Genomic DNA, 13,469 nt, shown 5'->3' on the forward strand with positions numbered 1-13,469 from the left:
ATGCTGAAACTTAAGACGGTTAAGAGCATGAATCTAACCATGATAATGCTAGTAATGATCATAATGATGCTTCACCTTATAATGATAATGAACCTGAAAAGGAGGTAGTAGTAGAACCTGAAGTTGATCTTTATGACCTACCTTCTAAGAATAAAAGAGATTATGTTGTTAGGAAACATGGTAGAGAAAGGGAACCATTGCTAGGAAACTTCATCCTCTTTCAATAGTATTGGCTTTCCTATGGACTTAATATAATCTTGAATGAGTTAATTGGAAATGTAGAGTCTTGAGGCTTTTCCACCACGTGTTCTTAGCATCTTGAGGGGTCCTAAGTTGAACTTATCCTGAAATATACTAAAGGAAAACATTAATCCAACAACTTGTATATTTGACATGAATTACCAAAACCACCAATGAAGTGGATGTGCTTACAAACTTCCCCTTTTATTAATTGATGACAACATACATCAAAGCTTCAAATAAAAGGATATAATTTTGGAATACATATTAAAGCTTTGAAAGACATGAGACGCGTACAAGCTCCATCTACAATTGTGCATATGTAGAATTTTGCTTTTGGAATGCAAGTACACAATTGAACAGGCAGAGAGAGTCTTCCATGACACAAAGTTAGTTTTATTGCCATGGCAAATTTACCTTTATTGCCATGTCAAAATTACTTTAATATACGTGGCAAATTTACTTTTTATTTTGCCGTGGCAAAATTATATTATGGACCATGTAAATTTACTGTTATTGCCATGGCAAAAAAGTATACATCCATGGCAATTTTTTTGCTTTCATCGTTCATTGGAATTTTTGCATGTCACGGGACCATTGTAAATTTAGTTTATATGAAATGAGACAATTACTACTAAACAATATATGATACACTTTTTGTGTTTTACATGATGGCAAATTTAATCCATATTTTTTGTGTGTTTTCATGTATACAATTAAAATACCTTACAAATTTAATGTACATTTTTTGCCTCCATGTACATATGTAAATTGATATGAACTTTTTCTTTTGGGCCATTGGAAAAAAGTTCTACAATATAACTATTAATTTTCATAAGTGTATGTAGTTTTATTCACTAAAGCACTTTTTGTCGCGTAGTATGTATTCTTTTTAGGAGTGTTTTTATTGGTCCAATGCATTTTTATGTTTTTTTTTTACTTTTCTATATTTATTCGGAGAATCAGGAGTAGTTTTGGGGCCCACAACAGGGGGAGTCTCGTAGCGAACTAAATCGTTCGTTGGCTCCTCTCTCCTAGATCGAATGTCAGCACGATATTCACGTCCTAAACTTTTAGGACCCTGATAAGTGCCACACATGTGGCACGAGCACATGGCAACTCCGAACATTTCTTATGACAAGTTTAATGACGCGAGGATGGCAACTTTAGTTGTCAAGCGTGACAACTTTCGTGCTTCAATTTATTTGAGTTTGTTTTGTCTTTTCGGATGACAATTTTAATTGTAAAAAAGGTCAGGACTGCTTCATGCCACCCATGTGGCACCTATCATTTGGGAACTTTTACCCGATGTCTATGAAATTATGATCCTGGTTCTTTTTCAAAATCTCTTACTTTTCATCACTATTAACATTACTCAAACTCAGAGCACCTCTAAAAACGCATTACTCAAACCAAACGTCTTCGTGCACTCTACATCTATCTTCCTTCCAGACGGGACCTGCATCGATCTGCACTCGGCCAATCTTCGGATGGAGTTCTACAGTTCCACCAGCCTCGAGTATTTCAGCAACCACTTTTTTCAGAGCGAAACCAACGTTGAAGAAGCCATCGTGACGAACGCCGGGCAACCTGACCACCTTCAGAACCTGGCCTTCCACCCCAGACCACTCCTTCTCGATGGCCACCAGGCTCACCATGTTTATGTCGCCATCGCCGTCGCCGTACACCACCTCCGGGGTCCCCACGAACCCGTCTTCCCCGTACACGAACGTCTCCGGCGTGCTGACACCGACCCCGATGATGCTGGTCACCGGCACCATCGGCGCCGGGAGCGCCTCCCATGCTGGCAGCACCCGCGTGACGTACGGCCGGACCCCTTCCGGGAAGCCGACGGCCTCGAAGAACTCCGCAATATTGTGTGCCGTGTACGTCGTGTTCCTGGTCACCACCAGCGGCCGGTCCCCGAACACCGTCGGCGTGGGCAGGCGCCAGAGCGCGCTCTGCTGGCTCCGCGCCAGCCGGACCCTCGACGGCCGCGCGACGTTCGGCAGGCCGTAGTCCGTGCCGGCGGCCAGGTCGTTCATCCCCTCCGAGAAGCCGCCGAGCGCGGAGGCGACGAGGACGACGCGCTTGACGAAGCGCCGGCGCCAGGCGAGCGGGCGGCCGAGGAGGAACTGGTACGTGAGCGCGCAGCCGAAACTGTGCGCGACGACGACGACCGGCCGTCCCTGGCTGAGCGAGCTCGCCCTTTCGACGAGCCGCGTGAAGTCGTCGAAGTTGCAGGCGCCCGCCGCGGACGGGTGGCCGCGCGGCGCGACGGAGTAGCGGAAGTCGTAGGGCACGGCGAAGAGGCTCTCGCCGTCGCGGTAGCCCGCGGCCTCCAGCTCCCGCACCAGGGGGTCCAACCTGTCAGTCCACCAAGTCAGGTTGCCACCAGAATACTGAATCAAACGCTTGTGGACGAGGAGGAAACGATCGAGTGGTTGGGAGGTCAGACTCGCCCAGTTAAGCCGTGCGTGGAGCCGAAGAACGGGACCCGGGTCACGACGCCGGCGACGTTGCCGTAGTCGTCGGCGACGGCGTCGTAGACGAGGCTCATCTGGTCCACGAAGCACGGGACCTGGCGGGGGTCCTGCATCGCCGTCTGGTTGATCGGCCACAGCCGGAACCACCCATTCCCCTTACGCGCGCCGCAGCCGGGCGCCGGCGGCGCGTACGCGGCCGTCAGCTGCGCCTCGAGCAGGTTGGACCCGTACCCGGGCACGAGCACGACCGGGTGCGGTCCCTTGACGTCGCCGGCGCAGTGGCTCCGGAGCGGCCGCAAGGCGCCGAGGAGCACGGCCACGGCGACGAGCCTAGACAGATCCATGTGAGCGATATTTTGCGACCGAGCAGAGACATGAGCTACCAACAACAGCCGCGGTGCTGTATTATTATTGGTACCAAAAAAAGGAGAACAATTCAGCCGGTGCCATCGACCTCAGCCTGTCAAATTATATCAATTCAGACGCTTGGCGATGCATCTTCTGCAACAAACTTGTCTCGTAGTTGACGTGCACGGCTGTGAACAGCAACTGCAATCAATTGCTACTCAGATTCCATCACCAAGACAATAACATAAGTATCAACCTTTTATGAAGGTTGCTGAATATGATCGCCTTAAGCCAGCCAATTTTTTTATAATCACCTTGTTTATTGTACCTAGTATACACTTTACACAGATCAGTAAATTCTTTACCCAGATTCAACAGGTCCTCTATTGATCATTGAGACACAACCATATAACCAAATAAATCTATCCACACCCTGTAACAATAGAACAACTTTTAGCAGCCCTGCTGATCTCTCCACTTGAGGTACAACAGCCCTGCATGGTAGTGGGTGTAGGCTCCAGCAACCACCAAGACATGGAAGAGCTGGTGGCTGTGCCCAGCAATGTCAAACTTCCCAGGCATCCAGCGTTCAGGCACCCGAGTCGCGTACACCAATGCTCCAACACCGTAGAACAGCCCCATCAAAATTTCATATCCGGTAGTGATCAGTGCCTCTGGTTGGTGCCAAAAAAGGATCAACTTGTGAAAAACAGGGATCACACCTGATGCTCCCATGCCAAAGAAGAGGCACGCTCGTATAGTTCGGAATTCCGGGTTCTGGAAGACCGGGAGCAGAGAGAACGCGATAGTTGCTAATCCTAAAATAGTTATGAAGCTGAGGTACAGGTTGCAAAAGAAAGGATGGCACAGGAAACTGTAGTATACTGGAGGGTAGAAAGAAGTGGCGATAAGAGCTGCAATGCCCGCATAGTCAAGCCGAAGCATGATATAGGCAAGGCGGCGAGAGTGGCAGGACAGAAGGTGGCATGTGCTGCTGGCAAGAAGGCAAAACATGGCTCCTCCCAAGAAGGCAAAGAATGGCCACCTAGAGATCGGCCTAATAAAGTGTGGTGCAATTACGGTTACAATATCCTCCTTCATGCTTTCCTGCACAGATGAAAACAATCCTTGTTATGTCCTTGTTATGTGACAGTTGTCAACACACAGGTTAAAAAGACTGGTTTACATGAGCGATGCAATGCGAATGTTGATCTGCACAGAAGTTAATGAGGATTGTATGGAATTCAATGGAATTTAAATAAAAAGGCCCTTGCAATGCTCCTACAGTGGTCGGACCCTTGCAATGCCCCCTTTTCTTAAAAGAGACCCCAAAACAATGCAAAGATATCGAATTGAACCATATTATTGTTATATGTACTCTGTATAGACTGTGTGTACCAACAACAGTAAAGCCTTACGCACGCCTAAAATAAACTTTGAGGTGAGTACATACTAAACAAAGGTTCTGCATATCATAAGCTGGTTTTGATGCTACAGATTTTTCCGGTAACCTACCAGGAACTATTAGACAACAACAACACAAAGCCTTTAGTCCCAAACAAGTTGGGGTAGGCTAGAGGTGAAACCCATAAGCTCTCGCGACCAACTCATGGTTCTGGAACATGGATAGCAAGCTTCCACGCACCCCTGTCCATGGCTAATTCTTTGGTGATCCCCAACGAAAATCTTTTGGGTTTCATCTCCATAAGAGTGGCTGAGTTTTGATGTTGGCTCGCCAAGCCTATCACACCTTTCTCCTTTACCCAGGCTTGGGACCGGCTATGTTGAGTAGACTTCTGAGGATTATTTTTTAACTGATAACTATCTAGAAGTCAAATCTTGGCCAGCATCAAACTGGCTTAATTTAGTCAGAAGTCAGACATAATTACTCACAGTGGGCATAGCAAGAAGAAACTAGGTAACTAAACAGCTTGAATTTGATAGTCCAACTCGTAAGATTTTCCTATTAACTGTTGTAAGCAGGTTAGCACTGCATTTCTGAAGTTTTGAACCCTTAAATAAAGCACAGCGATAGTGAGTAAAAAAGCACTAGATAAGTTGTTGACTACTTACAAGAACAGAAAGATTAGTTTCATTGGAATGGGTAAATCTGTCCGGCAAGCAATTTGAGAGTAATTCCAAGAGACGCCAACGAGATAATGATGGAAGCACATCGATAGAATTCCATGAGCTTCTCAATTCATCCTTCATCTTTTGTAGATCAGAAAAGTGAGGTAATGAGGGAAGGCATGCCGCAAGCTCTGCCTGAATCTTATGAAGATCAGCATTCCTAAGTATATCAGGTAAATTCTGCAGGCTCTGAAGATCCACATTTGGAACTTTTGTTGCAGTGTATATGGTCAAAGAAAGGAAGATGAAGAATCCTATCAAGTGCCTGAAGTGGACACAAAGAAATAGCTTTATTAGATCAGAGATAATCTAGCAAATTCATAATTCTGCTATATCATATCGGCAAAATAAATAAATAAATAAAACGAACAGGGGAGGAGCCCTGTGAAATTTTATTAAGGTAGAAACGATCGTGAGTACCATGTTCACCCCTGACAGGATTGAGCCCTAGTCGGCAAGGACACACCACCAAATCCTCTCCACATCGGCAAAATAACAAAAGGTAATATCACCCCGAAGTTTGTAGTCCTAATTTCCTAGTATTCATACTTCACCATTTATGGCACATAGCTTGCAGAAGAGGTTAGTGGTCAACCAAACTCAGTGTTACATAATGGCAGTCAAATCACTTGGTTTCCTTTCGACTTGATAGGATAGGCAAGCAACAAAGACTAGAAAAGACACATTTGAAGTCCATGGTTCAATTAAATGTATGACCTGTTGAAATTGAAAGGGACTTCTTTAATTAGTTTGGTGGACGGTAGTCTTGATAAAATTTAAAAATTAAGTTGGTTGTTGTCTCATCTTGCTTGGCAACAAACAAGCAAGGGCTACGACAAATGCTTCAAAATTCAGAGTGCCACAATGCATTCTCAGTGCTGAATTTCTTACTTGGTAATTAGTTTGAAACTTCAAGTCTGAACACGAGGAACTGAGCAATTTCAAGCCAGGGTTAAGTGAATCAAAAATCAAATGGTTGCATTGTAAAATTAACATGACAGAGAATCCTTGTTTTCAAGAGTAAATCAGCTTCCCTTTTCATGCCATAATTACATAGCTGAAGAAGCCATAATTACATGGCTAAAGAAACCGTACTATGTTGGATAACCACAACACAGAAAGAGAGAACAAAACTGCAGGTAAAGCACCAGATAGATACATACATCGTTCCAATTTTCAAACTAGAAACTCGCAATGTTATCAGAACTATATATGTCCAGGGGATTAATTGGCTGTTCCATACATGTGCGCACAGTATAAAATTGGCATAAGGAAAACAATTGGATTGAAAAATAAGATGGGGGGATGAGCAAGAGTACGCACGTCCAGACGTTGAGGGTCTCGTTGTGGATGGAGAAGACGGAGAGGAGCACCTGCGGGAGCGGCCACTCGCAGCGGTAGTAGCGCAGGATGTACTCGTTGTCCCGCATGTAGGCCGGCAGCGCCCGGTAGTCGACCAGGCCGTAGCGGCGCCCCTTGCCCTGCTTCCCCTTCCTCTCCTCCTCCAGCATCGGCCTCTCCACCTCCGCCTCCTCCTCCCACACCGCCGCCGCCGTCGCCGTCGCCATCGCCAGAGGGCCGGGGAGAAGACCGCCGGGAGAGAGAGCGCGACCCGTTCGGCCCGGGTGTTATGCCGCCCCGTCCGAATATCCGCCGCACGCGAACGCGACGACGCGCCCGCTGCCTGTGGTGGGTTGTATCGCTTCCCTCGCTCGCTCGGCCTGGGTTGCGTCGGCCCGTCGATCTCGGCGAGGCGGGCGCGCCTCGGTGCGTCCCCTCCACCCCAGAATTTTCTTTTTTCAAATACCTCCACCCCAGATTTAGCAGAGCAGCCTCTGACGCACGCCGGGTCGGCGTGTCCGCCTTGGCGTTTTGGGGCTTCTGTTTTGTTGGCGCGGTGGCGTGCCATGGGGCGTACGAGTGCGAGTGCGACCCGGTGCGTTGTGAATGAAGGGGGAGCTACGGCCGTGCGTGCCGACTACCTCTCGCTTTCCCCTCTCGTCCCGCGGAAGGAAGGGTGTGGCTTGGCTGGACCGTGCACGTACCGTCTCACGGATCCGACGTGCCCAATCGATTTCCGGCCGAAAAGGGAAGCAGTAGGAAGCGTGCGGGATTCTTGAGTCATCGCATGCCCAACCTCCCGTCGTGCTCACGGAAAATGGTTACGCGATTTTGACGTAGGCCGATCGTGCAAGTGCAAGGGCGACAAAAGCCCGTGAGGTCATGTTTGAGTTTTTTTTAACACAGTACAGACGCAAGAGCTCATATACACACGCATACACTCACCCCTATGAACACACACGCACACCCTACCCCTATGAGCACCTTCTAAAGACTGAGCCGGCATATCATTTTGAAATTTACGACGAGACGTCTCCTCCCACTGAATGTGCATCACCGGAAATCCTGAAATAAATGCGAGCACCGAGACTTGAACCCTGGTGGGCTGGGGATACCACAGTCCCTCTAACCATCCAACCACATGTTCACAGGTCAGGTCATATTTGAGTTGAGCCATTGATTGCTATATATGCCTATTCAATGTCAATGTTCGTCAGAGCATATTCAACGCCGATCCTTGAACCGTGGCCAATTTCGTTAGGGCATATTCAACACCGATCCTCAAACGGACATCATATTTCTCTGTGGATGCGTCACGCGTTCGTGGACAGTGATACGAGAGCCGACCATCCAAGGCTTGCCCACATCTCCGGCCACAATATAAACAAATTTAGACATAACTCATGCATATACGACGAAATTCATACAAACGGGCATAAATTCAGACATGATTTACATAAGCCGTAGATATTTCGTCCGTTCAACTAAAACTTAAAAAACTAAACTAATTTGTAGCAGACAGGCTGGCCGGCGGCACCTCTGTCGCCTTCCGTGCTCACGTTATCATCGTTGAAGCTGGAGTGGTCCTTCCAGCGGTGAAGGGCGCCAAGGCGCGGTAGCCCTGCCCGGCCGCCACCTGGCGCTCGAGCCGCTCATCTTCCTCTTGCGCCATGCGGAGGGCCGCCTCGGCCAACGCGGACCCTGGCCGGGGAGCTCTACCCTTGACCCTGCTGAGGACGACAGAGGTGTCGTTGAGTGACCACTCCACCTCGACCTTGGCAAGCTCCTTGTCTTGGCAGCGCAGTCGCTACGCAGATATCTCCGACTTGGTCATCGATCGGTCATCGGCCCAGGCCTCCGCGAGGTTGGGGTCCACGAGGACCCAGGTTGGCGCCTCTTCAGTCAGACTATGCGAACATCGCTCGATGCTCCGCGTTGCACCACTCCCTCCATGACGCCTCCTTGGCCGCCCTCTCCTCTGTTGACATGATGCTCCACGCTGAGGAGCTACCACTGCTGCGGCCACTGAGTGTCGGCGGGCGTGTGCAAGATACGCGCGAGACACCATGGACGGGAGATGTCCTTTTGCTGGTTCGTGAATGGGGCACGAAGGTGAGGACCTACACTATCGAAATGCACGAAATGTACACGATGATTTACCCGGGTTCGGGCCGCATGGTTGCGTAATATCCTACTCCTACTTTTGTGTGTGTTTATGTTGGTGGATGGCGAGCTACAAGTCCTTCGCGGGAACGGGAAGCGTTGTGTACTCCTACTTTTCTTCTACCAAATGTCCAACCTTTTACAGGTCTCTTCTGTCTTGCTAAGAAGTGCCTTCCCCCCCCCCCACCCCGCCCTCAATAGCTAGGTCCTCCTTTTATATCTCAAGGGGTACCACAATGGCTTTTCTACTAAGGAAGTGGTCCGGCCATCTGACCGAGTAGGTGAGTGCATTAAATGCTTGTATGAAGTGTTATTGCCTTCTGTATTCCGGGAATGGACGCCTGTCTTGTCACCACCAACCATGGCGCCACTTTGCACGGGGCGTGACACATCTTTGTATAGGTGTGCACCATGCGGTGAGATGAGGGGGTTGAATCACCCCGTACGTCTTGTCCAGCTCCCGGCACGCCTATTCACTTGTCGCATGGCGCAAGGGCTCTGCAGGCGTAGAACAACCGCTCCACGCGTGGGTGAGGCAATAGCTTGCTGTCGAAGGCCTGCTAAATGCAGGCCAACTAAGGAAGGTTGTTGACAGGCGAGGTCGTTCCCTGGTCTTGGTTGGCGAGAGTCATTATTAGGTGCTTCAATCAGGCTTCCTTCTGGATTTGGGCAGGCCCGTTCGGTGGCCATGGACATCTTTTGAACAAAGATCTGCATGCCACCATAGAGCCTTGGCTTCTCTTGAAGAGGTTGCTTGGTGTAGTTCTTCACGAAGATCTGCATACCACCTCTGTTTCAGAGGAAAGAACCTTAGTATGATCTATGTGATCCGATGCGTGTTACCTTTGAAGACTGTCATTCTTCTAGACGGTTAGGCGTCAAGTTCTGAGCACCCAAGAGTAATTGTGGCGTGGCGGTGAATAAGTCTGTGAAGGTTTTGAAGTGACGACTTTCCACGAGTGATTGGGCGAGGTCTAAGTGACCTTCGCTCAAGAGGAATACAGTGAGGACTAAGTGTCCTCTGAGTTCGTCTCAGCCGCCTCAACTAGACGTACAGTTGATACATCTGGTTGAGGCGGCTGAGACGAACTGAATTAGACACATCAATTGTACGTCTCAGCCGCCTCAACCAGACGTACAGTTGATGTGTCTAATTCATCACTAAAACTAGTCTACCAAATCGATGTGTCTTCACCGAGCCTACCTGGTTTCAAATTCCTCACCTTTACCTTTACGTTATTCCGTTACTGAAGAATTTGTGATCTACCTTCTGAAGAATTTGAACCAAAGACTTTCATCATGCCATTTCTCATTTCTTCAGTTCATCTTCCTCATGCTTGTATGCTTGTACGATTACTTGTTCTTCACCTATATGTATCTTGTATGCATGCTTTTTGCTACTGTGATGAATTAGTTGCCTTGCGTTTCTATTTATTCACTCCGATCTTCGTCAAATTCATTAGAGTTTGATGAATTTCTAAAAATCTCCCATTCACCCCCCTCTGGTAGTAAACCTGCGCTTTCAGAATGGAAAAGGGGGACGTATTGACTTAAACTACAAGCAGAAAAAGTATCCAACTGAGGCGGGAGTGTTCAGAACGTACATTCCACTCCTTGAGTCATGGATCGCGGTGGTATTTTGGAGAACCAGAAATGCAGTCACCACGCTAATTCTTTAACTTGTAGCTTCAGATGGTCGCGCTTCATATCCAGGAACGAGCATTCTCGGCACACATTTGCATGAGGTAACAACTTAACGCCTACACCACGATCTGATGCTAAGCTTATGGTTGGGTCTGATAACTCATGTCAAATGACAACTCATGTATATGGTTAGGAGACCTTAACCATCTTTGATCAACGAACTAGTCTAGTAGAGGCTCATAGGGACACGGTGTTGTTTATGTATCTACACATGTATTCAAGTTTCCCGTCAATATAATTCTAGCATGAATAATAAACATTTATCATGAACAAGGAAATATGATAATAACCATTTTATTATTGCCTCTAGGGAATATTTCCAACATTAGGGCCCATGCGGTGCTACCCCTTGGTCCAGCCAAAGGGCATAACCCACTAGGTCGACCCTTGGGAATATTCAGATGCTTCCGGAACATTGTCTCAAAAAAAATGCTTCCGGAACATTTTGGAATCTTTTGATGCCTTCTATATACTTCTGGGGCGCCACTTCTGGGACACACTCCCAAGACACACCCCAATCCATCCAGAAGCATCCAGAACTCTTCTCGCGACGATTCTCTAATTCTCCTATATCTCCTGGTACTGAAATAAATCACTAGTCGTCAATATGCACACATGACCGAAACACCTCCCGATCAATAATTAACAGCGGGATGTGGACACCCATGTTAACTCCCACACAAACACGAAGATCTTTATCCGGTGAACCCTTTGTTTCCGTATATACTTCACTTTGCTTTGTGATATATTTATGAAACCCGAGGACAGATAGTATTTCAGTGATCGACACATTGATCACTATACTTGTTATCCATTGCTGGTTTTATTCCTTTTCTTGTTTCTGTATTCCGATATCCCTTTGATCAGTATCACAGTGTCTGGCCAGACCGTAATGGATACTATAATACCGAGTGGCCTCGGAGAGTATCTCTCCATCGCTAGAGGAGCAAATCCTAGTCTTGAATAATGAAGAACCTTGACATACTTTTCTAGTGTACCTGTAAGATATCTTTATGATCTCCCTATTACGGAATTTTTCTGGCAACCCCAAAGCAACCATCCGGTATGAAGGCCTACAATATTCTCTTGGTCTACGGACGTATGTAAACGTTAACTCTTTATATGATAATAATGACAACTAAGTGACATGTGATCTGGCATTATATCATAAGTATTGGGTCTATCCAACACCAGTTTTCTACTAACAAGGTGTTCTCATTATTGTTGGCATACTTGTTACTTTAACAATACCCATGATCAGGAAAAAAGGATCACGAATAAATACATGAGCTAGTCTTAGATGCGAGCCTAGAGATCTATTTGGCGTTTGTGTTTCCACACATGCAACTGAGTTTTCCTCTAAATGTCCGGTTCAAGAACCATTGCAATTATAGCACAGAAATATGAACTTAAGTTTGAACTTGGAAATATAATAATAACATTTATTTTTGCCTCTAGGGCATATTACAATAGTAAACACCCGAGCCGCGACTGCAAATGGCAAACAATTGTATACAACAAATTGATTTTGTGGAGAAATTAGTCGCTTTCCTCCGCGTCAGATTCTCGAGTGATACCAGATCCACATCTATTCAATAAATTTTGATCGTCTGCTATACATCGTCTCTCTCTCTCTCTCTCTCTCTCTCTCTCCAAGGGCACTACGTCACCGTCTTGCCGTTGACCATTGCTCCACTATCGACCATGCCATCATACTTGTTGGTTTCAATTAATCTGCTCCATTTTTTTTCCTTGGACGCTCTCGCTATCCTCCAAAGAAGATCCCCGGCACAAAGTCGATGAGGGTCGCAATGGCTACGCAGGAGCCTAGAGCCAGATGTGTCCATGAGGTAACCAACACCGATGAGGTATGTCGTGGCTGGACCCGTTGGCCTCTCTCCGACGTGGCTCTCTAGCACTTGGTCGACGAGCATAGCTGCAACAACATGGTGGCTATTCTCTAGAACTGGTTATTGCTAAAAAAAAGCTTCCATTGAGTTTCCTCCCAAGGAGATGGAGAAACGACATGACGGTAAGCCTACAACAACATGAAGATGGAGAATTGGTGGATGGATCGTCTTTTCCATTGTATATGAAAATAATTATGTTTCATTCATATCACATTTTCATGGTTAACAATTTGTTGTTCTTTTTTTTGTCAAGCCATCGTCGACTATTTTTGCAAACTGCACACTTGCAATTCTCTTGAAATACTATGACGAAGTATCCTCAGACAATGTGATTCAGTAGTACAAAAAAATTGTATTGCAATCTCCTGAAATATTTGTTGTCGTCTTGCAAAATAAGAAAGCTTCTAAAATTTGCATTGTATATACTCCCTCTGTTTCACAATACAAAGTATATTGTTTTTTGTTAGGGCAACACTTTGACCAACAATTAGACTATCAATATGTGACTACTATGATATAACATCATAACCACGAATAGGTACTTTTGAAAGAAGAAGCTAATGGCTTCAAATTTTATGTCACGTAAAAAATATATTTGTAGAGTAAACGTTCGTCAAATGCTTGTCCTAATGAAACCTAATACGCCGAGTATTTTGAGATGAAGAGAATATTGTGTTACAATCTAGTAAAAAAATGATGCATAATTAATTTTTTGTTGTGATTTCATAGCATGCTTGTTGCGTAGTTGTTTTTCATTTTTATTATATGTTGCAACAGTGCAAAATAATATTGCGAAAGTACGTCAAAGTCAGCAACACGCAGCCGTGCAACTAAGGGCTAGGCAAACCTAGCGGTTTTGTTGCTACGATACTAGGCGCCGACTACCATAGTTGTAAGGAATCCTCATAGTGAAATCCAATTGTTGCTGCAAGCTGGGGTGTGTGACGCTGCAAGGGCCAGCTATTGTTCTTGCTAAGCAGATTGAGTGCTGCTGCAAGAGAAGGTCACCGCTGTTGCAAGCCAGGACACGCGACGCTGAAGGGTGGCCGCCACTGTTGCAAGTCGGAAGAAAGCAAGAAAGCACAATGCTGCAAGGGCTGGCTGGCGCTGCTGCATGTCTCGTATATCTTGCTAACAAACAAGCCAA

At 46.5% G+C, this 13,469-nt stretch overlaps 2 protein-coding genes across 4 annotated transcripts; both read right to left on the reverse strand.

Annotated features, from left to right (window-relative positions):
• Window positions 1-1,551: 1,551 nt before the first annotated feature.
• Window positions 1,552-3,133, reverse strand: LOC123098178 (lecithin-cholesterol acyltransferase-like 1). The gene is made up of 2 exons (XM_044520091.1): window positions 2,703-3,133; window positions 1,552-2,607 (listed from the first exon to the last, which is right to left on the reverse strand). Exons 1-2 carry the CDS (start codon window positions 3,068-3,070, stop codon window positions 1,644-1,646), a joined length of 1,332 nt encoding a protein of 443 aa, XP_044376026.1. The 5' UTR covers window positions 3,071-3,133; the 3' UTR covers window positions 1,552-1,643.
• A 219-nt stretch (window positions 3,134-3,352) lies between these two features.
• Window positions 3,353-7,074, reverse strand: LOC123098177 (heptahelical transmembrane protein ADIPOR3). 3 transcript variants are annotated; one of them, XM_044520088.1, is made up of 3 exons: window positions 6,578-7,074; window positions 5,148-5,469; window positions 3,353-4,181 (listed from the first exon to the last, which is right to left on the reverse strand). In XM_044520088.1, the coding sequence occupies exons 2-3, from the start codon at window positions 5,283-5,285 to the stop codon at window positions 3,528-3,530; spliced, it is 792 nt and encodes a 263-aa protein (XP_044376023.1). In that variant the 5' UTR covers window positions 5,286-5,469; window positions 6,578-7,074; the 3' UTR covers window positions 3,353-3,527. The 3 variants fall into 3 exon arrangements, with proteins under 3 accessions (XP_044376023.1, XP_044376024.1, XP_044376025.1); XM_044520089.1 differs by having other exon boundaries at window positions 6,528-7,030; XM_044520090.1 differs by lacking the exon at window positions 5,148-5,469 and having other exon boundaries at window positions 6,528-6,807.
• Window positions 7,075-13,469: the final 6,395 nt, after the last annotated feature.

This window comes from Triticum aestivum, chromosome 4D (assembly GCF_018294505.1).
Source record: "Triticum aestivum cultivar Chinese Spring chromosome 4D, IWGSC CS RefSeq v2.1, whole genome shotgun sequence".
NCBI classification, from domain to species: Eukaryota; Viridiplantae; Streptophyta; class Magnoliopsida; order Poales; family Poaceae; genus Triticum; species Triticum aestivum.